The 26395-nt window shown below is 45.7% G+C and overlaps 1 protein-coding gene across 1 annotated transcript in view; it reads right to left on the bottom strand.

Annotated features, from left to right (window-relative positions):
• The window catches only part of EFCAB6 (EF-hand calcium binding domain 6), a 226274-nt gene that overhangs the window by 174783 nt on the left and 25096 nt on the right, over positions 1-26395 (bottom strand). The window contains exons 5-7 of the mRNA XM_046010713.1: positions 24751-24962; positions 15104-15192; positions 9217-9283 (exon numbers count right to left, since the gene is read on the bottom strand). Coding sequence (XP_045866669.1) covers positions 9217-9283; positions 15104-15192; positions 24751-24962 — 368 coding nt within the window. The remainder of the gene's footprint in view (positions 1-9216; positions 9284-15103; positions 15193-24750; positions 24963-26395) is intronic.

The following is a 26395-nucleotide window of genomic DNA, read 5'->3' as shown; positions in this document are numbered from 1 at the left end:
ATGCTCATTTTCCTTATTATTCTACTTTTGGCTATTTCGTATAAAATCTTTAATTAAAGTTTTTCTTTGAAATTGTCATTATCAACCCAGAAGAAAGAAAGAGGGGGGAAAAAGAACAACACAGCTGTGCAGATATGAAGAGCTATTCAGGACTAAATGAACTGGAACGAAGTAAGTAGCTTGACTGTTATGTTCTTACTTTTGGCTCTGTATTCTCCACAGCACAGTCTAGCTCGTCACTTTCTATCGATTCCATCTGTTTACATTCTGCAGAGTATTGGCTTCCTACCGTGAACATTTCCTATTTACCAGCTGGTAGAGATGAGCCAAACCAGATAGGAAAAAATTAGACTACATTCAGAACCCCATAAACACAAACTTTCAATTTGGGGACATGTGGGAGGAGCGGCGGCCGGGCATGGCTCACCTTTAACAAAGCCTTCACCTCCGTGCCCGAGGCTGACGCTCCCTCTTGTTGCTTTGGCGCCCCGCCCGCCCCTCCACGGGCCCAGGACGATGCATGTAGTTTTTGAATGCATATAAATCCTGCCTTTCCCCAAAACTGAACAAGCGTACACAAAAAGACATCGAAATGAGATCCATGGGAACAGAGAGAACAGAGTTAAAGAAAGAGCTAAAGAAAGCATCCTGAAATTCAGAGTTGCTCCAAGCGAGCAAAACTCCGAAAACTCTGGCTTTGGGTTTCCTTGCAGCCAAGGTGAAGAGGGAAACTTGCTGTCATAGACGCCAGAGGCCATGTCAGCCTTCTCCCACATTTGATTTTCATTTTCAAAAGGCTTACCTGCAACATATAAAGACTTCTAGGAAGAAATTTTAGCTGCTGTTGAAAACTTCTGACCCAACTAGGAAAATAAGCCCTACGTCTAAACACCGAGGGCTTTCAACATGTGCCGAATCTAGAAGCAGCATTTCCTGAACCTCCTTTCTTTCGAATCCAGCCCACGCTCATAGGATGGGAGCTCCGTCCCACTACTGCAGGACGAACGCTGGGGCCCTTGTCACCCTCACCCCAGATCACGCACAGGACAGAGCTGCAGGCCAGAAGGTGCAAGCCCACCCCCCTCCCAGGAACTCCATGGTTTCCCCCAAACACCTGAGGTGCTCGGCAAAGGTAAGCTGTTCCTGTGGAGTGACTTGCAAGGCCTAGTCCAGTTGTCCTCCCGGCCACTGTGTCCACGACACCGCTGACAACCGTCTCCGCAAGAGCCACGTCCTCGTGGGAAATTGGCAAGGAACCTCCACCAGCACCCCGCCCCCCAGCCCCATGCTTTAGGGTTCACACCTGACCTTCAAATAATTCTATCTTTCCCGCCATCCTACCTTCCAAAAGTGTTCTGTCCCATCCTGCCTTGAGAAACAGAACTCTCCACCAGATGGTCACAGAGCTCGTCTCCCCACTGCCCCTGCCGCCTCTCCCCTTGTCCCTACCTCCACATCCTCTTCTTGAACCCAAGTGCAACCCTAACGGCGCCCCGCATCTCACCCTCTCCTCCATCCTCATCACCCTGAAACCCCGTCCGCGGCTCCACTCAAGCACCAGTCTCATCTGAAACCAGGCAGTGTTTCCTGGCTACTCCAGTGACTGTCTACTTTTCCGACAGAACCGTTTATCCTTTCGGTAAATGTTTCCTGATGGTCGCATCAAGAGCCAGGGCCTGTTCAAGGCACTAAGGTTAACACCGGCGAGCACGACAGAGAAGGCACCTACTCCCCGGGAACACACATTCTGGTGATAAACAAGTACACAAACAAGTCTCAGGGAAGACAGGGCATTTTAGAGAGGTTAGTCAAACACGTCTCCACGCTGAGCGCCATCAGCCAGGATGTGTGTCTGATGCCTCCTCCACGGGCCACAGCAGGCCACGGGGCATCCTACCCAGGGGAGTCTGATGAGATCTGACGTGTGTTTTGCACACGGGTACACCCCGGGTAAGTCGGGGTGTCGTGTGGAAGAGAGATTGTAGGGGGCGCGAGCAGGAGCAGGAAAAGCGATCCAGGAGTTCCTGACAAAGCGCAGGTGGGCACGACGGTGTTAGCAGGGAGACGGATGGGCTCCGGAGTGGCACGTGGGACGCAGCAGATGGGCTGGATGCGGGAGCAGGGCCAGTACAGAAACACCGGCCTCCAGACCGACCCTAGGTTGCGACGCGAACCTTCACTCTGACGCAGGGGTGACCAAGGGAGGAAGGCTGCCTAGGGAGGGGACCAGCAGAAGGTCCAGTCTGCTCTGCGGACGGTGCCGAGTCTGGAGCCCAGACGGAGAAGGAAGCGCAGAGTCCTCCAGCGCGTGGCCTGCTCTGTGGCCTGAAACCAGAGGCACACAAACTATCATTTCCCCGTCCCGGCGGCAACTCATGTCTTATCTCCTCCAAATGCAAACTCCAACTCCTGTTTTTTTGAGTAACTTCTAGGCTCCAAGATCGTTTTTTTTTTTTTTTTAATTTTTTTTATTTTTTAAATATGACAGACAGAGAGCACTAGTAGGCAAAGAGGCAGGCAGAGAGAGAGGAGGAAGCAGGCTCCCTGCTGAGCAGAGAGCCCGATGCGGGGCTCGATCCCAGGACCCCGGGATCACGACCTGAGCCGAAGGCAGCGGATTAACCCACCGAGCCACCCAGGCGCCCCCCAAGATCGTTTTATATTGTCACCAAGAGCCTCAAGATCGGAAAAACCCTGCACTATTCTTTCCCCATTTCACGGCCGAGGACACAGTCCCTAGAGGGACTGGCTTGCTCAGGGCCACACACACGGTGAGGGCTGACGCTCCGTGCACACCCAGCTGGGGAAGCCCACATGCTCCGGCCAGCCTCCTCTACCATCTTGATCGAACTACTGAACGTGCAAGAAGATTAAAAAAAAGAAGAAGATTAAAAAAGATTTAAGAAAAGAAGAAGATAAACCACCTGAAATGATGCAAATTCTGATATAACCGAATCTTTACTTTAGCTTCCTGATGAAGTCTTTAGTAAATTAATAATAGAACCACCAAAAATAGGTCCTGGGGTAGGAGCATTTTCGATATAATTTTTTTTTTTCTAGAATGCAGCTGATTATTTTGTTATGTGAAATGCTCTAGATCAAAATGTAAGCACTCCTCTTCATTTAGTTGCACAGAGACACGTGAATAAAAGCTGTGACATTATTAATCACTATATTCAGTTATGATTGATAGGCTTTTCTGCAAGGAGGAAAAAGTGGCTCAGATACAATCTGTCCCAACAGCTCTACGATATGCTAATATTTTCTTCAGATGAGAGAGGAGATGTGTTCAAATACCTGTTATAATAGGCAATTAATACCCGCGCACCAAAGTGGGGCTGATAAAAGTGGGATTAGGAGAATATTATAAATTAACCAAAAGCTTGTATGTTTTAGTAAATGGCCTCATTTTGAGTTTGACACAGTCTTTTTATGAGGCAAACAGACTGCATTCTGGTACATTCGTTCATGCTAATGTGATGTTATAATGTTATGGTACGTTTATGAAATGGTTGCGGTTCTAATGACTGTTTCTTTATTTGTCGAGCAATAATTTTTTTAATTTCTTTTTGAGGAAAATCCACCTATTTAAGAAAATGAATCTAACCCATCACTTGCGTCTCTTCCACACGAGGATATTACAGACCACGCGGGCAGCTTAGTACCTCTCATTATTTACTAATTGCTTCTCAAACGACTAAGGCTGCTCTTTACAACTCCAAGGCATCAGGGTAAGCCCATAAAAACTCGTGTCAGATCACTTGGTGTCCAACAGACACACTAGTCACGGCTGACTGGGTAGACCAGATGTTCTGACATCATGGCGCCCAAGCTTAAAAAAGCAGCCCTGGTTTGTGTGGTGACGTGGTATGAGGGCAAACAGCCTGGGGCTCTGGTTGGGCCTATTTATTTTCTTTTTTTATGTCTTTAACTGAATTATACATTCTTGAATTCTAGTCTTCGGTTAAGAACAGTTCTTTCGTACGCAGGGGCAGAGGGGAAGGGTCATGACTGTTCTGCACATCCCCTGCGCTCTTCCGTGGGTCAGCACGGCTTCCTGCCTCTCAGGAATTCCCTGGGCATGGCTCACAACGAGCATTCACCCCCACCTCGAGGAGCATGCTGGCATCTTCTGGCACTTCCGCTTACCCTATGCCGGCTGGGGGAAGAAGTTGGGGACCTGCAGGACAGGTGGGGAGCATAAAAGCCCAAGGACTTCCCCAAGGGGGGAAGGAGTATAAGAGGGAAGGATGTCAGAACGAGGAAGAGAAGGGAAACTCCCAAATGCCCATTGGAAGTAGATGCTACATGGATGCAGGGACAAGTCTGCGGTCCGGACAAAAGAGGCCACCGGTGCGTGCGGTGAAGGTGTGACTTTTCCATGACGGACTGGGTCCACCTACAAGTATAACAAAGTTACATTTGCTGAATGCGAAGGGAGCCTCGGTACTTTCCCTAAAGGGGCCCTCCGAGAAGCAGGGTGGCCCAGGCTGAGGGCCAGGACTCTGGAGCCAAGGTGCCAAGGCAGGACTTGCAGCTTCTCTGCCCACCAGCTGGGTGCCCTTGGCCAAAATGCTCACCCTCTGTTCTAGTTTCTTCCATACCAACGTGGGATAAGGATGGCACCTGCCTTGAGGGGTTCTCCCGGAAAGTAGTTAACACAGTAAAACACTTAGAGCAGCTCCTAGTAAGTGCCCAGTGCTATTACTTATAGAGCTGGCAAAATCCAAAAAATTACAGTGTCCACAGGATTAAGGCTAGGGGGATCCTTTCTGTGGGAGGCTGAAGCGGATGCTGCTGGTCGCCTTCTGCAAATCCACTCACCCCTACTGTCTTCTAACAAAACCCTCCATTTTCCATTTTGTTTCGATATCTACCCTCTGGTGGCCTGAAGGGGGCCAAGGCACCAGGAAGTAATCAGGGTTGGTTCAGGCTGCTCACGGAGACCAACGTCATTGCCAATGACTGGTTTGGGTGTGGGACATTTTTCTTGGCTGTGAGTCAGGAGAAAAGTCTCCCCATGTTTATAGGGTCATATTGGAAGAAATAGCATCTGGAAAAAAAAACTTGACATCACAGTACCTGCATGTCAAGCCCGAATGGTAACAACATCCTGGTGACCAGCGGGGACATGAGTGAGTCGACCCCACATCTCTGCTCCCTCCGGCTTCTCAGGTGAGATGAGCAAGGCCATCTTGTCTCAGCGAGCCGGGTAGGGGGTTTTCTATTTCTCTCAGGGCAGAGCAACACAATGCCTGCACAGCGGAGGTAGTGCCGCCTGGGGGCAAGTGAAGCCAACTACCGGAGGGGTTTCAGAAGAGCCTGACAACCGGCCTCACCCACTCACAGATGGAGGAAGAGACTAACACCTACTGGGCATCTACTGGGCGCCAAGGGGCTCCGGTCTCTTATTCTCATTCATTCTTGTAACTACCCTGAGTGGTTGCTGTCTCCGCTTTGGAGATGAGGACAGTCAGAATAGTGAGACACCTGTCCAAAGTCCCCTGGTGGGGCTGCAGGGGCTGGGTTCCAGCCAGCTGGGCCTGACTCCCACTAAATGCTTCTGCTTCACTAGGAGACCGTGAGAGCAGAGAATGGGAAGCGCAGAGAACTCAAGGACCCGTCCAGCAGATGCCAAGTCATGGCACAGAGGGGGAGCAAAGGGCCAAGGGAGTGAGCGTAAGTAAGGCAAGCACGGGACTCCGAGTGCCTCCTGACCGGGACCCAGGGCAGCACCAGCTGAGTACCAGGACCAGCTAGAGCCAGAAGATGTCCTCACAACTCCCTGGCCTCACAGAGCCCCACAGGATCAGACAGCAACCTCTTCACGTGAAGCCGTGGGTTGCAGTCACCATAGGTTGGGAGAGCTGGGACCTGGAGACCACTGAGGCTGGCCCCCAGCCCGTGACTGACAAGAGAGAACGAGGCTCAGAGAGCCCAAGGATGCGACTGGGTAATGAGCGGGGTTGTGAAGCTACACAGGAGGGTCTAAGTGCGTGCGAGGAAGGGAAAGGCCAAGGAACCAGCCATCAGACCAAGCTCCCTGCAGAGGAGAACGATCAGGAAGCACGAGCACTGGGGTTTGGTAGGTCTGGGGTGCCAACTGCTCATTATTTGTTGGTTTAGGAAGGCTAGACGACACATACATTTAGCAAAGTCTGGCTCCCAAAATTCAGAGACATTTGCATGCATTCTTGGCTCTAGCAAGCCATGTGGACTTATATTTAAAACGAAATAATGAGCGTTCTTCCATTCCCAGACCGTATAGATCAGCCGGCAATGACAACACATGTCTAAAGAGAGCCTTCCTTTAACAGCTCCCAGGTACGCGTCCCCGTCGCCAATGCTCGTGTGGGCAGTGTTTGCAGGACGAGCGTCTCAGCTGGAAATACGCTCCTACACTCAGCAAACAAGTGAGGGTATCTGGTTTGTTCTGCTTGTTTTGGGAGTGGGTGGGAAGGGATGATTCACTGGTGTCCCTACCTGTCGCTCGAAGGGAGCTGCAGTAATGATCGTCTAGTGAGAGCCGGCACTTCCCAGCTGTTCCAGGTGTTCTATACTGCGTGGTGTTAAGCCACACAACAGCACTTCGGTTAACGAGGATGCAACAGGAAGTCACTAAGAGGGCTAAAAGCTATCAACAGAAGGGAGGAAGGGAAAGGACAGAACCAGGGAAGGGACGTGCTTTGTTTACAGAAGCAACAGTTCCATCCAAGGAGATGCTCAACTAGGCGTCTCACCCAAGAGCCCCTTGCCAGATGTGTCTTGCCTGACACCCCTTTATGTGAGCCTCTTTGAGCTGGACTGGGAGCTGGGGACCTACGCAGATGCCCCCGAGTGGTCCTGGTCACCTTTAGCTCATTATTAATACTAGGATCCCCTCCCGTGGGCAGAGTTTTCCGCCATTTTGGGGGGGGCATCCTATGTAAATGCACGGACACACTGACACACTAGGCATGCGCAATGGAGCCAGAAGTGCCTAGTGCGCTCCCTGCCCTTGCCCTCAATACGCGGACTAAAAGCTTCCTGTTGGAACCCCTCAGGGAGACCGTGTGTAGTGGGCACACATGGTCTCCTTACTTGGAACAGGTTTTATACCGAGTTCTTCGCTTTCAACAAAGGTTGTGTTCAGTGTGACGGACTCCAAGCAGCAAACCCCTTGAGTTCGGTTATACTTCCAGGTGGGTGTTATTATTCCCACCAGTGGATGAAGAAACCCAGTGACAAGGACTTGTCGAGGCTGCCAGGCTGGTAAAGGGCAGAGCTCCAAGATGGCAACCCAGATCTGACCCCATCCCATTGAAAAGAAAAGCTACAGACTCTCCATAGAGTCACTTGCCTGCGGCATGGCAAACCAAGGCTTAAGTCTCGGCTTCTCCAGGACTGGAACTTAAAGCCAATCAATCTGGAATCAGCTGGTCGCTCCAGTGAGGTAATCTCGTCACGTGTGCCCTCTCTACTCCCCCTCCCCCCACACCCCTCCCGAAGGAAGATGAGGTAATCCACCTAATGAGACCCCTTGTCCTCCCCCACTTTCCTCACTGAGGCAAGGTGACCTGGCCTGAAACAATCCTTTTCCTTTTGCTAACCCTTCTTGCCTGGCCCCCCTCCTTATAAAATCCCACCCCTTTGTACATCTCCTCGCACCCCCCCTCCACTTTGCTTCATGGGGTACTGCTCAATTCATGAATCGCTTAATCAAGTCAATTAGATCTTCAGATTTACTCAGCTGAGTTTTGTTTTTTTAACAGTCCCAAGGTCAGTCTTGTCCTACACCACCTGCCTGGCCAGAGTCAGGGTCCCGGGTAGAACCGGGGCTGCAGTTGACGCTGGCTAGGAAGCCTGGCACAGAACATGCCCCCGCGCCCCCCACCCCCGCCGCCCTGGGGTCTAGCACTTCCTCAATCACCCCTCTTCAGCCTTTTCCCCAGAAGCTGCTTGAAAGCTGCGCTGTGTAAGCCCGCTGACAGCTCAACTCTTAACCAGTTCAAGGGCTACCCCCATGGAGAAGAGGAATGGGGCGGGGGGGGGGGGGGTCCGGAATAAAAGAGGAGTCAGAAGAAGGGATGACTAGTGGTGGAGTTCCCTTGTAGCTTTCCTCATGGAAGCCTTCTCGTAGGTAATTTACCATCCCAGCCGAGGTCCATACACACCACACTCACTGAAACGATGCATTATTGACCCATGATGGTGTTTACGTTGATACGATGATTGTCATAAATGGCTGAATTTCCCAGGAGTATTTCACAATTAACACAGTTTAGGGAGAGACAAATTAAAGATGAACCATAAATAATATCAATCACATCACATATTTCTTACAGCTTAACCCATGAACCACAATAGAAGAAGCAAATAATTACATCAGGGTTCTTACTAACATATAGTCAAACCAGATTTTTAGGAATATATAATGCTAAAAAACTATCACATAAAGATGAATTTTCTGGTGTTAATGGCATCAGCCAGGGAAATTCAGACAAACATTTTGTGGATTTCTGGCTATTTTTTATTTTGAAATGTATGAAAATCTCGGAGGAGTTCAAAAAGGAAAGGAAATTTGTCACATTTCAAACCAACATATTGAATCGAGTAAATTGAATCATGAGTCTCAGACTGCCTGTGTAACTGACAGGCTCAAGTGCATTTTTAAAAGGGGTCTGATTCCAACCCCCCGAAAGCCGCAGCATCTCCCCGCTCCCTGGCTGTGGGCGACGATGTCTAACCATTATCAGCAAAGAGGGACAAGGCTATGGGCTCTTCTTCCAAACACATGTAGTAGCTTCTGTGGCTAAATTACTCACTACTTAAATATACATCGCTCTGAGTTTTCCTGGTTATTTTTTTTACCACGCTGCTCTCGACCGGCACTCACTGCTAAAATGCAGAAGTTTTCTCCTTCTAAAGAGATCCTTTGCTTCAGTCTTAGACAAAACCAGAACGGGCAGGCCTACCACTAGGGATCTAAAATTAATACAAAAGCGATTAATATTCCAGGACTTCTGTTGGTGTCATTCATCCAAAGAGACACCAGGCGAGGCAGCGCAAGTCATCTGCATACAAGCTTTCACACGGGCTTGTTAGGGATCTATTCGTCAGCCGGCTTTGACGCGAGAGCACAGACGACAAGATGTGGCTCATTCAGCTTCATCTACCTCTGCTAACAATGATTTGGACGCAGAGGGTTGTGGGGGGATTTGAAAAGATCTCGATTACCTTTTCTCCTATTTGGGTCTCAAGTTCTCTTACTGTCCGACTGCAACTCGTTTCATTCTCACCTCCTCTTAAAGAGAAAGAGAAACTTTGCATTATTATGTTTTAACTGAATAAATGCTTATGTAGGACATGTAGAGATCAAAATGATAAGGCTTTCTAAATTATGTATTTTCTAATGCAAGGTGTTTCTTAGGCACCACTGTCCGCCGGCAGAGGGGGCTTGGGCCAAGCCCTTAGCTTCTCTGTGCCTCTGTTTCCTCATCCATAACATGAAAAATGACATTTATTCCTTCTCCAGGGTAGCATGGGAATGGAGTGATTACAGCTGACACTTAGGAACACTTCCTACGGCCCCGTCTGAGCTCATCCTCACGACAACTGTGTGGGTCAGGGGCCACCGTTGCAGACAAGGAGACAGGGAGACAAAGGTCACGGGTGTTGAAGAGGTGCGGGTCATGGCCCCACCCCAGCCCCCCTGCTGCTACACTTTGTTCTGACCTCTGAGGGGTTCCCAGTCCATTCCAGGGGGCAAGCTAAGCCACTCTGTGAAGGACTTGTTGGAGGCATGCACCATCCCCTTGGCTCTGCCTACTTTTTTTTAGGTTTTATTTATTTATGAGAGAGAGAGAGAGAACATGAGCAGGGCGAGAGGCAGAGGGAGAGAAGATCTCTCAAGCCAACTCGGCACTGAGCACGGTGCCCTACGTGGGGCTCGATCTCACAACCCTGACATCATGACCTGAGCCAAAATCACAAGTCCGACGTTCAACCAACTGAGCCACCCAGGCGCCCCTGGGGCCATCTGCTTTAATTAACTATTTTTATTTGGGGTTATCCATACATCTGTAAACTGCTTCCAAGCCCCTCTTTGGAGCAAGCCAGGAGAGACACACCAGGTGAGGAGCCACGAGCGATCCACTGGAAGGAAAAGCTCTCTGGACAAAGCAAAGAGAGCACACAGCGGCATGAAGCCGAGGGGGCCGGAGCTCAGCACATGCCAGCCTTGCTGCTGTCAATTGGCCGGGGAGACCAGAGCCCGCCCAGCGAGGCGGAGGCCGGGGAGAGTTCAGAGATGGAGTGGACGCCATTCCTTGGTGCTGTAGCCATGATAAGGAATCTTCCTGCGGGGGCAAGGGGAAGCCATCGGGGCATTTTAAGCAGAAATGAACTACATTTTACATAGGAGGAAACTGAGGGTCAGAGGGTTAAGTGCCCAAGTTCGAGGTGGAAACTCACCAGGAATCCAGCCTTATGATTCTGTTTTAAATGCAGTAATTTTTTTTTAATTACATATTGACTAGATGCATGACCCTTTTTAGCAATAAGATTTAAAGAACAGAAATCAGAAAAAGCCTGTGTAGCCACCATCAGCCGAAGAGACAGCAGCTTGGGTCCAGAGCCTGGTGGCCTCGCTCCCAATCTCACCCTCCCGTCCCTCCGCAGCCGCAGGAAGACGCTCTGCCCGAGCGCATGCGGGGCCCCTTCCCTTCACCACTATCTCCCCTGACTCCATCTCAGCGCCTCCTTCAGGAGACACAGCCCATTATCTGGTAGTAACTTAGCCACACAAGCTTCTTGAGATGAGTATTCTTTGGAATGGTATGTCTTTGAACCCTTCCACTGCAACCTGTCTATGAACTTGTAGGTTCTATAAACTTGTAGGTTCTATAAACTTGTAAACATGTAGTTTCTTCTCTTCGTGGATTTTACTATCTCTTATCTAATCACACAGTCTGTGCCTTTTAAGTGGAACCTTTATTACAATTACCGATATACTTGGGATTTTTATTTGTTCTGCCTATTCTGCGGCTTCTTGCCTTCCTTTCCATCAATCCCGTTTTTATGACTCCTTTTGTCTGCCTCTGTAATTGGGAATCAGTCACTCCATTTTTAATCTTATGACAGCTGCTCTGGAAATTATAACCTGTGTATTTTTCTATTTTTTTAAGGTTTTATTGGAACCTTAAATAGAATAGAATAGAGAAATAGCAAGAGAGGGAACACAAGCACAGGGAGCGGGAGAGGGAGAAGCAGGCTCCCCAGTGAGCAGGGAGCCTGATGTGGGGCTCGATCCCAGGACCCAAGGATCATGACCTGAACCAAAGGCAGCCACTGAACGACTGAGCCACCCAGGTGCTCCTAACCTGTGTATTTTTCAAAGTCTAAAGTTAATCAAAAAATTTTAATCTTCCTTCTGGACAAGGTGACAACTCTAGAACATTCCATTCTGGTCCCTCCTCTCAGCATATATATTGCTACTGTCATGTATTTTAATTCTATCCTATCTTTAAATTCCCAAAGTCGTCATTATTCCCAGTCCTTAGTGCTTTCCGAGATCAGCGGGCATGTTTGGATCTAACCCCACACTCTCTGCCCTCTTGTTGCCCGCATTGCTTCCTACTGTCTGTCCCGGAGCGTTTTCCTTCCGCTGAAAGTACCACACGCACAGATACAAGTAAGAGGCACGCTTTGCAGGATGAAGAAAGAAGGGATCTGGCCGAAAGGCGACCTTGAACGCAGGCAAAGGTGCCACATGTTTCTCCTTGTCCCCACATTAGTGTGGGGTCCCCACATTAATGTTCCCTGACATTAGTGCTTGAGCCTCTACTATGGGGAGAAGAAGGAAAGGGTTCCAGTGTTCCCACAGGACGAGATCTCAGTCTTACCAATTCTAGGCTGGCAAATACTCCATTCCCAGTGTGTGGGAGAGACTGTCCCACGGTCTCACACCTGGGACATCAGCCTTGGCCCAAGCGTCAGTCGTAAGTGAACCCAGCGCGTCACCTCACTGACTTTACTGCCCTCTGTGATGCTGAGGTCGATGCCGAATATTTGCAGTCTCTCTGTGACGTGTCTACACGGGGGTTTCTGTCCATCCATCCGGCTTAAGATCCCTTCGAATATTGGTTCCTCCCTATCCTTTTCCCTAAATATCTGGAAATCCGGTAAGAAACCTCCCAGGCCTTCTCTCTCCCCTCCATGTCTCTTAGACCTATCCACCATATTCGATCTCTCTGTCCTTCTGTGTGGCTTTCTGGATCACGGCTTCAGACCTACTTTCCACTTCACTAATGCTTCCTTCAGCTGCATTTCATCCACTTTCTCCACCTGGCCACTGGATTTTATAGCCACAATGATCGTATCTTTCACTACCAGAAGTTCTGTTCTGTACTTCTTTGAATCTTTTTTTTCTTTTTGCCTCTTATTTCGTGTTTATACCAGGCGTCCATGCTTTCCTTTCTCTGAGCACACTACCATGGTTTCAGATTCTAGATCTGATGGTTGCGGGATTCATGTATTTGGATATCTGTACTAGATACAGGCCCTCTGGAGCTCTACTGATTTGTGGGCCTCATTCTTTGTCTCTTCATATGTTTTCAGTGATTCGTGTGTGTGGCCTGATACTACTTGGCACTTGTCTGTGGAAATTCTGTGAGGGCTGAACCCAAACACAGTCCTCTACAGGTCATACCCAGCCCTGCACCAGTTTTAAGCAAACTCCTAGCCTAAGACTTTTCAGGCCACGCAGGTAGCACTGTTTTGGGCAGACTTGGGTAAATACTAACTTACAATCACAATTGTGCCCTCTAGTCACCCAACACCAGCGTGAAAATAGGTGACAGTAGGTAGGTTTCCTTGTGCCATTTAGGGAGGCAGATTTAGATTTGTAACCTATCCTCATGTGAGGGTTCAGGTGTCCCAGCTTTATATCTACTAGTCTTCTATTAGTTCCCCCCACCCAGGGCAGGCCTCTAGATTTTTTTTTTAGATTTTATTTATTTATTTGACAGAGAGAGATCACAAGTAGGCAGAGAGGCAGGCAGAGAGAGAGGAGGAAGCAGGCTCCCTGCTGAGCAGAGAGCCCGATGCGGGACTCGATCCCAGGACTCTGGGATCATGACCTGAGCCGAAGGCAGAGGCTTTAACCTACTGAGCCACCTAGGCGCCTCCAGGCCTCTAGATTTTGTCCCCTGTCCCCTTTACTCCAAACAGCCAGCCAAACTGAAACACAAATTCACAGGATTTAGCGAATATTCTCAAGGCAAAACCTGGCTGGATAGAATGCTCCCTTCTCCCGATTCCATCTCTAGGGGAGTACCGACTTTCTTGGCAGCTCACTCGTGAAGGAAAATGTATGTATACATTTTACCTTTTATCGGTTATTTTAGTCGTTTCCAGTGGCAGAGCTGTTTGTGCACAGAGCCTTCCATGTCATCCAGAGGAACAGTGCTCACTCACTACAATGCATCGTCTCCAGCAGTAAAGAAAATTCAGCCCCGTGAGTTAAGTCAGTTATGAGCTGAATCTTTCAAATTTAGTTAAAATATTTAGCTTCTTATAAAGAAGTAGCTTGTGATCCTTTTCATCTCAAATTAACTATTAGACTAATGTTTCACAATTAAAGGTATAGAAAACACACACACACACACACACACACAAAGACTACTCCTGCTTTCAGTTTTTCAAGTTGTTTAGCTTTTTCAACAAAGAATATTCGAATTAGGCTACTGTCCACCCAAAAACCTTATCACAAATGGGGTTTGTTTTAGGTTAAGAGCACAAATATACAGCTTATAAAACAACTAGTCATTCTTTCAAATAAACCTGGAGGTTATCTCAGCCAACCATTTACAGGTCATTAACTAATCGGAGCACAGAGAAGTCCCTGACCACTGGACCATTGTGGACATGTACTCCATCATTCTTGCTGGAGCTGTTGTACTGATTCATTGATTCTTTTTTTTTTTTTAATTGTGGTTAAAAAAACAAAAACAAAAACAAAAACCCACCCAGGTAACATAAAATTCACCATTTAATCATCTTTAAGTGTGCAGTTCAGTATTGTTAAGTATATTCACACTGTTGTACAACACCTCTCCTCCAAAACTTTTTCGTCTTATAAAACTGAAACTTAAACCCGTTCCCCCTCCCCACTGCTGCACGAATTCTCACACCTATATGGTGTCTGCGACAGACTCAGTCATGAAAGCTATCATACCAAAATCTGCTAGTTTCTCAGGGTCTAATTTAACTATTATACTGTTCCTGAGAAAATGAGGTTATTCATTTAGAGTCAAATAACCTAAGTGAGTAATTTTTTACTAATATGGTCTTTCCAAATCAGACACTAGAATCAGAGACCTTTCCGGTGAGAGAGCCGTGAGAATTCATACTCTAACAGTCTCCATTTTCAGCTCATAAACCAAATGAGCCCCATGCATACTTTACAGTTACGGGATAACAAAGGAGCTCATACAAAAGTCTCTTCAAAAAATATGTCATTTCTGGGGTGCCTGGGTGGCGCAGTCAGCTGAGTGTCCGACTCCTGGTTTTAGCTCAGGTCGTGATCTCAGGGTCCTCAGATGGAGCCCCACGTCAGGCTCCCTGCTTGGTGTGGACTCTGCTTGAGAGTCCCCCCTCCCTCAACCCCTCCCATTCATGTGTGCGCTCGCTCTCTCTAAAATAAATAAATAAATAAAACTTTTAAAAAGTATTTCCTTTCTAGCTGCTAAAACACGATCACTTTCCAATGAAAGCCACTAAAAATGAAATAAAAATGAACAAATTTAAATTTTGCATCTTTTTATTTATTTATTTATTATTTACTGATCATTATTTATTATTTCCAAATCCGAAATACACTGCATATAAAATATGTTAATCTGGTTTTCAATACAATATTCTTTCTTTTATCTGAAATAGAGGTTAAAAGTCTTCTTTAAATAACCTTTTGACTGAGGATTAACTACATTCAATTCTATATGGACGGGTTCTACCAACGCCTCTGCCATATAGATCTGCGGACATAATTAGCTGTCCTGACCTTACGCCCTCTCTCATCATTCCAAATTTCGCATTTTCATATGAGAAAAGAAAAACCACTTACTTCTTTATGACATTTATATGTAGGTCCATGCCACCGAACCGGGACAGGAATTCAAGATACGGGATGGCACCAGAGCTGGTGAGGGGGACCTACATTCAAACAAGCAGACAGACGGCCGGTTAGAGGATTCAGATCCCAGCAGCAGACAGCACGGGAGATTTCGCGGCGGAAGGCAGGATACTGTTAGCGGGATGGGCCTTCTAGGAAACACAATCGCTTCACCCCGGTGTCTGAGTTGACTCGCGTCCCCGGAAAACCAGCTACAAGCAGCCTAAATGCCAGAATGCCAGTCTGTGCTCAATTAAAGGTCAACCAGTTGTCTATAAAATTATCTGAAATCTTGTTCAATCTAAGAAATAAAGTTAAATTAGTAGAAATACATTTTTTAAGATTATTTCTTTATTTATTTGAGATAGAGAGTGAGAAAACAAATGGGGGGGGCAAGGAGAGAGGGAGAAGCAGAACGCTGGATGAGATGAGCAGGGAGCCTGACGTGGGGCTCGATCCCAGGACCCCGGGATCGTGACCTGAGCCAAAGGCAGACACGCTCAACTGACTGAGCCACCCAAGTGCCCCTGAAATAGAGTCACATATATTAGAATATATTTTTCCCCAAGAGGCTGAGGTCACAATACAATTTTATCCTCTGAATGTCATATGAACTTTCTGTAGAAAAAAAGCCATTTTCAAATTGAAAAATTCTATAGAGGACATTACAGGGGCCAGTGGGTCCATACAGACCATAGATTACATAAAAGAATGACCTCAGTGTTTAATTTACTAATGTTGATAACTGTACTGTGATTCTGCGAGAGAATAGTTCTTATACGCAGGGAATATGCACTTAAGTACACATGATCAATTTCCTCTCAAGTCGCTCAGAAAAAAAAATTACGTATACACTGTACGTATCTTGTCAACTGTTTGCAACACCCGCACATACCACACGTGGGTAACAAAAGATCACAGAAGCAAAATGAGGCTGAATGTTCATAACCAGCAAATCTGGGTGAAGTGTATACTGGTATTGTTTGTGCCATATGGGTACTAATTATACTATCCTTATTCCTATAAAATTTTCTGGAGGTTTGAAATAACTTCTTCTTTTTTTTTTTTAGATTTCTTTACATGTTTTAGAGAGAGCATGAGCAGGAGGGGCAGAGGGGGAGAGAGAGAGAGTCTCAAGCAGACTCCACCCTAGGAGTGGAACCTGTCATGGGGCTCAGTCTCATGATCCGAGATCAGGACCTGAGCCAAAGCCGAGAGTAGAACGCTCAACCAACTGGGCCACTCAGGCTCCCCTGAAATTACTTCTAAATAAAAAGTCAGAATATTTAAAAAGTGAAAATAATGACTCCCCCCCCAAAAGGATTATGAAACTAAAGTTAAAGTACAGAATCAATACAGATATATTTTAATAAGCTTCATATACAAATACGCAAAGTACCATTTCCCATACAGCCAAATGGCTCCCACGTCCATGCAATGTTCACTTAGCCCTTAAAATTCCAGCCTCAATGCAGGGCATGGTTATCTCAGTCTTCCCCAAAGTACAAGCTTCTTTTTACTATTTAAAATACATATAACTGGGAAATGGGGCTAGAGAGACAGCGGCTCACAGGGTGGGCTTTCACGAACCGCGTCCTGGAAAGAACATCCATGATTTCCACTTCAGATAGGGGGTTTTGTAGCAGATGTAATTTTGGGTAGGCACCTCCCAGTTTCCCTAGCCTTACAGCAGAAGGGCAAGAACAGGGTCCATGAGCTGCTCCGGGACCGGAGGCCCTCATGGTTTTGGTATAAGACTTCACGAGGAGGGGAAGAAACGCACATTTACTGACCCCATACTCGGGAGACGGCCACAAGCGCTACCGCTAGTATTTTACACGCGTGAACTCATCTGGCCCCAAAACCAGATCCTGAGGGTGAGGCCATTGCCACCGTTCGTGGAGCAGAGGTGTGACCTCCCTGCATGCCATTCCCATCAAATGCCTCCAGAGCCCATCTCCCCTGTACTAACCACTCTGCCTCCAAAAAAGAGAGAGAGAGAGAGAGAGAGAGAGAGAGAAAGCCCATCAACCTACTGACCATATTGTCACATTTCACGTCGTTACTTATCGTTTAACGAAAATTCTAATGCGGCAGATACATTTTTGCAAAGTCCAGTCTCCACAGCTAAGCCCCTAAACAACCCAAGAATCTAGTCTAAAAGGAGAGGCTCTGCTAAGACCTCGTGTCTTCAATATTTGTGATTCTGGCAAAGCTGTTTCAGAATCATAACCTTCGGGGCGCCTGAGTGGCTCAGTGGGTTGAGCCTCTACCTTCTGCTCGGGTCATGATCTCAGGGTCCTGGGATGGAGCCCCGTGTCGGGCTCTCTGCTCGGCGGGGAGCCTGCTTCCCCCCTCTCTCTCTGCCTGCCTCTCTGCCTACTTGTGATCTCTCTCTCTGTCAAATAAATAAATAAAAATCTTTAAAAAAAAATCATAACCGTCCAAAGAGAAATCACTAAAAGCAAATTCTGAGACTGGGGTGGAGGGGGCCAGTGTTTAAATCAGCATCCATCGTGTTGATGACCGTCTTCAAAGACATCTCTCTCCCCAGCCCAGCACAACCACGGGGACCAGAACAGAACTCTGCTTTTCTTCTCTGGAATCTCTTTGCCAATTCAGCTCCTCTTATAAAATTTTTATTAACATTCAGAGACTGAAGCCACATTTTTTTTTTTTAATTCACGTTACCGTGAACAGAAACTAAGGTGCAGGGTGGATTACAAGCGATGCCTCATCGTTTGTGCCCTGATCAATCATCAAAACACTCTGACATTCAAGCATTTTTGACATGGTTCTTAAAATAAAATTAAAGCTAAAGTGAATTCACTATAATTGGAAAATTCTTTTCTAATTTGAAGTGTGAAATTCCCATGAAGTGTTTTACCAGTTTTATAGGTTTCCAATTAGGCTTACGTACACTATTGGAAAGGAATTTGTTGGTAAGAGATCTAGAAAAGTCACACACAGACACTGTGAACTCCAGCTACTGGAAAGAGAAACCCTGCCATTCATTCCTGTGAACTCAGCCTCCTGAAAATGCACCACATTCCAGCCTCCTTGGTTTACTCACGGGTCACAGGAGCTCCAGGTTCTAGAAAACTCACGCTTATTATTTCAGACCACTGGGACCTGTTTTTTAAAGTCTCTGAAGCTCTACAGTTCTCAGTGACTTCTTTTAAAAACAGATGTAGCTTTTAAAAACGGATACACATTTCACATTTTCTGTACTTTTCCTCTTCCTGCATAGTTGATTAGCTTGGGAAGATTGTCAAAATTTTAAATTAACATTAGATCATGAATATAGGGAGACATTAGCAGGAAAAATATCTTAACTCTCCATTTGGTATAAATAAAGCATCGCTTAAATCAAGCTTATGAGGAAACTGATGCCATGTTTGCAAGGACAAATGTTCTTTAAAAGCAAGAGAACATTACCAGTCGCACTCATCATCAGGGACATGCAAATCAGAGCCACAGTGAGGGATCACCTCACGCCTGTCAGAACGGCTAAAATCAACAACACAAGAAACAACAGGTGTTGGGGAAGATGCAGAGAAAGCGGGAACCTTTGTGCACTGTTGATGGGAATCCAAACTGGTGCAGCCACTGTGGAAAACCGTGAGGAGGTTCCTCAAAAAGCTAAAAATAGACCTATCTCATGACCAGAAAATTGCACGACTAAGTATTTACCCAAGGGATACAAAAATACTTACTTGAAGGGATACGTGCACTCTGATGTTTATAGCAGCATTATCTGCCAAATTATGGAAAGAGCCTAAGTATCTAGGGATTGATGAATGGATAAAGATGTGGTACGTATACACACATACACACACACACACACACACACACACACACAATGGACTAGTACTCAGCCATCAAAAAAAGAACGAAATCTTGCCCTTTGTACCAACATGGATGGAGCTAGAAAGTATTACTCTGAGTGAAATAAGTCAATCAGAGAAAGACAAACACCATATGACTTCACTCATATGTGGAATTTAAGAAACAAAACAAAGGAGCAATGGGGGGCTGGTGAGAGAGACAAACCAAGAAACCAACTCTTAACTCTAAAGAACAAACTGATGGCTACTAGAGGGCAGGTGGGTGGGGGATGGGGATGGGGATGGGGAAACAGGTGATGGGGATTAAGGGGAGCACTTGTGATGAGCAGCGGGTGTTGTGTGTCAGGGTTGAATCACTAAATTGCACACCTGGGACTAATACTACGCTGTAGGTTAACCAGTTGGAATTTAAATAAAAACGCAGAGAGAGAGAATATTACCTACCATAGGACACAGCAATTTCCACTCCTAGGGATGTACCTTAGAGAAATGAAAACCTATGTCCACACAAAAACTTGTACATGAATTTTCATAGCAACATTATTCACAAAAGTCCAAAAGGAGAAACAACCCAGAGGTCCATCAACTGATGATAAAAACACCAAAGGTGGTCTAGGCATGTCACGGAATGTGACTCAGCCACGAAAAGGAAGCAAGCACTGATTTATGCTACAACATAGATGATCTTCGAACACACGATGCTAAGTGAGAGAAGCCAGACCCAAAAGACTATGTATTGTATTATTCCATCACACGAAATGTCCAGAAGAGGCAGCTCTATTGTGGCAGAAAGTCTATTAATGGTTATCAGGGACCAGGGGCACTGGAAATGGGGAGTGACTACTAACAAGTGTGGGGTTTCTTTTTGGGGGTGATGAAAATGTTCTGGAACTAGTGATGGTTGCCCAACCCAGAATGTATAAAAACCAGTAACTTGTAAATTTTGAAATGAATTTTATTATGTATAAATTATATCTTAATACAATTTCTAATAAAAATGTAGCTACAGTAAAAAAAAAAAGTGACATGTGAAATCATTAATATGTATTATTTGTGAAATTTTTTAAGTGAAGAAATGGGAAACTTCTTTTAAAAAGGAGAAAAGCTCTTCCCCTTTATTTCCTCTTCCTTTCTTTCCTGTTCCCTAACAGGTCCTAAAGTCTGACGCAACAGAAGAAAACAGTGTCTGCCAGGCTGGGGGGAGCCATGGGAGTCCAGAGTGGGATGGGACCAAAGTCGGGTGAAGCTGTACAGCATCCACATGGCCGGGTAGAGCGCTGGGGATGGGAGATGATCACATACCAGGGAGAGAGATCGAATATGTAAATATATTAAGAATAATAGAAGGCAAGTTTCTCATTGTCTGAATAGATAATTACAAATACGAAAAGCAAGAAAATTGGAAAGAACCTTGAGGTACAGGATTAGAACTGGCAGTACTGGTGTGAACTCACAGTTTTCAATACATGGAGAAGCTGATAGAGAAATAAATGTGGACACAAATGTACATTTATATCGGGGTGGGCACGTATCCCCTGGAACTCTGCTCAATGAGAGAGGCTTGGAGTGCCATCCCAATGGCAATGGGCAGTCCCAGTGCCCAGATTCTGGACTCTGAATATCTTTCCATTGAAGGGAACCAGAGCTTTCTGGAGAAATGGCTGATTTCAGGACCAAAGCAGGGAAAGAACAGATGAGTTTGGAATGTCTTATATCAGAAAGCAAGGAAGTGCTCCAAGAATGATGGGGGCATGTCAAAAGTACACATAAACCAGCTTGAAGGGGCTCCCTACTGGTCACATTAGAGACAATTTAAAAGTCAAAATACATAATTAACACAATGGAGCATAACCACTTAATCAAATAGGTAATCTTAACAAATGAATAAATTAAAAGTCTGGTAAGGAATGGGATATTCACATAGTTGCAAATTTTCTCCACAAGATGCTTATTAATTACAAAGTGGATAAAGAGTGCCTTACCATGAGAAAGCTTGACAGATCCCACCTTAATCAAGTGGCCAAAGTCAACATGAGCTTTCATGGGACAAACTACAATTGTGTGCAACCCAATAAGTTGCCATGAGAAGAATACAGCATTTCTGCGATCCTCCTGCCCAAGATGCAAGCTTGGACCCAGTCATCCGATAAACATCAGAAACCATCGGATAAACTCAAGCAGGGGACATGCTACCCTCTGCAATCTTCAGAGTGGTAAGGTCAGGAAAGCTAAGGAAAGGCTGAGAACTCTTCTTGACTGAAGGGCACTTGGAGTTCATGTTCTGACCTGGATCATTACAAGACATGCATGAAACGACTGGCAAAACAGGGTTGGGTCCCAGGGCTGAGATGGTAGCAGTGAGTTCGTGCTAACATGCATGTTTTAATGGTCAGACTGCAGTCATGTAGAACGCTACTCTTGTTTGAGGGACACATACACTGAGATATTTGGGGTGATGGAGCCACTTTACTCCCAAATGGTTCAGGAAAAAATTTGTTCTTCCCACCAAACTTCCAACTTCTCTGTAACTTTGTGGTTGCTTTTAAAAATGATCAGCAAAAGAAGCTGTGGTAGAGACAGCTCATAACAGACCACTTCTACAGAAAACAACTCTAAATTCTGGTAAATACAAAATAATAATAACTATCTAAAGGCCCTGGAGAGTGAACAAAAACAAGAAGACTTTGGAGAAATTCAAAACACAGAAAAAGGGACGAGTATGAAGGGAGTTTCCTGTTCATCATGGCTTTGAGCCTGAGAGGAAGCCACAGTCACTCACCAGCAAAGAGCAGCTAAAACCCCAAAAGAAAACCCATCGTCTCTCTGGCCTGAAGAACTGGTACGCAGAACCCAAAGCAAGTATAGTCACTAAGGATGTGAGTGAAATCTCCAATCAGAGAGACAGAGAAGGAGATCCACTTTCTGTGTATAAATTCCGTCTGAGTTTCCAGCGATGCCCAAAGCAGGTGGGCATGTGCTATACAGGTTAGACTAAAAAAAGACCCACCTAGAGACCAAAGAGCCAATGAGATGCAAGCAACTGCTCACCACAGGCAAGGCAGGGTTTGCAGGTTAATTTGTGCCAAAGCAGAGGCGTCAACAGTCTTCAGAGGAATGGAACAGAATCTAGTCTCCACAGTACCAAATTCGTAACGTTTAGCCCTGTACCGTCTAACATGCAGCCACAGCCACATGTGGCTGTCAAGCCCTTAAAGTGTGGCTAGGGCAACTAATGAACTGGATTTTCCTTTGGTCGTTGTTAATTAATTTACATTTTTAAATTAATTCAGCAATCGGAAAAGTTTTAAGTATGTTTGGAACAACTCGGTATGTCAATCTAGCGTTTTAATTATATATTTTATGAAATCTAAATAGACATCAAGTATTTCCACTGTGAGCCGAATTCGACTGTAAAGTATGCATCTGGTTTTGAAGACTGAGTACACAGAAAAGAACGCAAGATAACTTATTGTCAATTTTTAATAGTGGTAACACATTGAAATAGGGTAATATTTTGGCTATATTGGTTAAATAAAAATATTATTCAAATTAATTCTTTTTAATTTTTTTCATGTGGCTACTGGAAAATTCTAAGTTATAAATGTGAGTCACATTACATTTCTTTTCTTTTTAGATTTTAAGTAATCTTGACACCCAACATGGGGCTCAAACTCACAGCCCCGAGATCAAGTGTCATACGCTCTGCTGACTGTGCCAGCCAGGTGCCCCTCGTGTTATATTTCCATTAGACAGCACTGGTCTGGGATAAAATCCAAATATACTCAAACATGAGGAACCAGAAAAATGTGACCCTTGCCTGTTAAGAGAAAAAAAAAAAAATCAATGCAACCCAATCCTGAGACAACCCAGATATTAGAATTATCATTCAAGGACTTTAAAGCAGCTATTTTAACAACGCTTCATGAGTTAAATATGCTCAAAATTGAAGAAAAAAACAGGAAATATGAGCAGATGAATAGAAATTATAAAATAGAACCAAATGGGAATTCTAGAACTGAAAAACACCACATCTAATATTAAATATTCACTGAATGAGCTTAATGGCAGAACAGAGACGCAAAGAAGGAATCACTGAAATTGAAGACCGATCAATAGATACTATCCAATCTGAAAAACAGAAATAAAAGACTGAAAAAATAAACAGAACCTCAGGGGCCTTAGGACAACATCAAAATGTCTCAGGGAGGATGAAATAAAATAAATATATAAAAATAATGGCTACAAATCTCAAATGCAGTAAAAAAGCAAATTAAAGGAAGAGAAATCCTTGAACCAGCACCATGGTATGCTCAAGAAAAAACAACAAGGAGATCTACAAATATTTCTTTCCTAAATCAGTGAAAGGAAGGAGAGTGCCAGCCCCTGAATTTGACTGGAATTCAGGAATACCCGAAATTCCCTGGGCTGTCCATTTTCCTGACACGTAAGGTCTGTGTTGTAAAAGTAAGGAAACTGGGTTGGGTTGAGGCGGTCACCAAATTCTAGAAGGAAACAGACTTTTAAATACTATGGAATGCCAGACGGATTAAGAAGTAATGAATGAGTAAAAATATGTTGATTTCTGTGTGTGAGTGCATGCGTGTGTGTGGACGCGTGTGTGCCCCCTACAGCTTCTAGGACAGAGGCCAAACTCTTAGATGGGCCTTTTCAAGACTGGCCCCGCTATACACCTGACGCCTATCCCCTCGCTTCAGGTACAAACGACCCAGTTCCCTGAACAAACAGCCACGCTGATGCAGGCATTCGAGTGTCACTTGTACTATTAGTCTCTCTGCCTTTAATGTCCTTCCGTTCTTTCATCCGGCTAATACCCACCCCTCGGTCAAAACTTGACTAAATACACCCCTTCGTCCCCCAAAGCCTTCCTGGACCACCACCCCATTTTTAGACAGCTCCCGCTTGTCTAACATCCACGCTTACCAACACTTCCAAACATGTCTCACTGGACCAGACCCTCCTCAGGCTCAGGCCCGTGTCTGTACACTCTGCTTTGGGTCCAGCATACAGTAGGTGCTCAATAACCACTGGCTACAAATGCCAAAATACCAAGTTCCAAAATAGAAGCCGACCAACTACTTTTATATGGAAGCCTTGAAAACGAAAGCAAGCAGCCGTACCAGTGCTCCACACAAAATAGGACCCACACTCATGCTGATCATCCCACATCTGCCAGAATTTCACTAAATTGTGAAAAATAAATAAAACTTTATCTGCTCATTTGGAACTGCCAAGGGGGAAAGCCAGAACGGATTTCACACTCCAGTAACTGACCCCAACTTGTCCGTAGCTGGGTTTTGGTTTTTTTTTTAAAGATTTTATTTATTTGACAGACAGAGATCACAAGTAGGCAGAGAGGCAGGCAGAGAGAGAGAGAGAGAGGAGGAAGCAGGCTCCCTGCTGAGCAGAGAGCCCGATGCGGGGCTCGATCCCAGGACCCTGGGATCCTGACCTGAGCCGAAGGCAGAGGCTTTAACCCACTGAGCCACCTAGGCACCCCAGTGGGCTTTTTTTTTTTTTTTTGGTGGGAGGAAGAGCAGAGGGGGGGCAGAGAGAGAGACAATCTCAAGCAGGCTCCCCGCTGAGCATGGAGCCCTGACGGGGGTGGGGGTGCTTGATCCCACGATCCTGAGATCATGACCTGAGCTGAAATCAAGAGCCAGACGCTTAACCGACTGAGCCCCCCAGGCGCCCCCATAGCTGGGTTATTCTAAGTCACTGTACATACTGTACCTGAGCCAGGACATCCTGAAACTGCTCTCTCGTGAGAGGCATCAGGAAGGTTGTGATAACTCTTCTCAGTTCATTCTTTGACACCGTCATGTTGTGACTGGTGTCGAGCAGCTGAAAGGCTTTTTTCAACTCATCTCCTTTATCGGTGATTTTTTGAAACAAAATCCGTTTAACATCTAAGAAGGACAGTATTGGATTTGCAATAGCTGTGGCTGGGAGAGAGAGAGAGATGTCTGTTAGATGTGTTTAAGGCAAAGATCCCAAAAATCATTTCGTTGCGGACTAGAATCCAACCAACTTCCAAAACACTCTTTCTTCTACTGTACGTCGCGTGACGCGTCGAAGTATTGCACGACTGCGATGGCAAGTCTGTAGTCATTTTTCACCTCTGAAATCGGGTCCGTGTAAAATGAGAGTAATGATGGTAAAAAGGAAAAATAGAGCAAAGACAATCCTCCCTACACAGGACATGTCTCATGATGAGCAAAGACCATGGATTTTGGAATAAAATTCAGTTATGAACAATATCATTTCAAATAAATCTTTAAAATATCATATTCACTTTCCACCCCCTTGCCAATTTCTGAGGGGAAGACATGTAATTCTTAATCTAGATCATTTCCCTTTCTAAGACAAGGAAGAGATGAGAATGGCTAGCCCCTGACAGGTAATGGGAGAATGCTAAAAGGCACCAAATAAGGTTCCAGAGGGCCTGTACCTCCTGGGAGGAAATGCAGCTGAGTGGGGCCACGGGGCTGTAGGTCCCAGGGGTCCCCGTGTCACCAGAGGAAAGCTGATACACCTCAGCCTCCCTCCCCTCTGTCTAAGACGAAAGTGCCATAGAAACAAGGAAACAGTAACTACAAATCAACTCACGGTAAGGACCAGTTTCATAGGCAGGGAGATGTGATTACTCCCTTTTGATATTTTATAACCTACCAGAGAAAGAGGAGGCTAAAAATACAGGTAGTTTGGTAAATCTCTTCTATTTATGAGATTGCAAAGGCTTGGTGACCACAGTTTATTTAGTAGCTCTGTCTTATGTAGTAAATTCTGGATGTGTATTAAATGTCTTCAACAGTTTCATCCTTTATAAACTCATTCACTAGCAAGAGCTAGGGAAGGATGATTGCAATGACTTCCTTTCAAATGAGAATTTCTTATCTAGGTATTGAACCTTTCGGCTGTCACCAATGTTTGTCTTCCCTGATGCTCACCGAGCTCCCCTAGGTGTCGGGGATGCCTTTTGCTCACAAGGCCCACTGCATCCCTGGGGAAGGGCTTTAGTGATGAGATAGCGCAAGTCAGCAGGAGCCATCTCCCCAGTGCTCCTATCTAGCTTTGCGCTCTGGCCACGGGACATCAAGGTGGGACTTCCACCCAAGAGAATGACATCACCTAATTTTCATTCTGAAACTGCACTCTGATATCACATGTAGGAGGGACAGAAAGGGAGGGACAGTGATGGTATGGAGACGTGAACTACAGCCTGCTCAGGTAAGTCTTAATGGATGTCTACACTACCATGGTGGGCATGGAGGTAAAGTAGGGGTGAATAAAAGAGAAGTTGAAATAGACCAGGTAGAGTCCAGAGAACCTCCTGATTTGACACGCAGGGTGAGGCAGTGGAAGAAGATAAACCTTC

Source organism: Meles meles, chromosome 7 (assembly GCF_922984935.1).
Source record: "Meles meles chromosome 7, mMelMel3.1 paternal haplotype, whole genome shotgun sequence".
In the NCBI taxonomy this organism is placed as follows: domain Eukaryota; kingdom Metazoa; phylum Chordata; class Mammalia; order Carnivora; family Mustelidae; genus Meles; species Meles meles.
The sequence above is the reverse complement of the archived record's forward strand: the minus strand, read 5'-3'. Positions and strand labels throughout refer to the sequence as shown.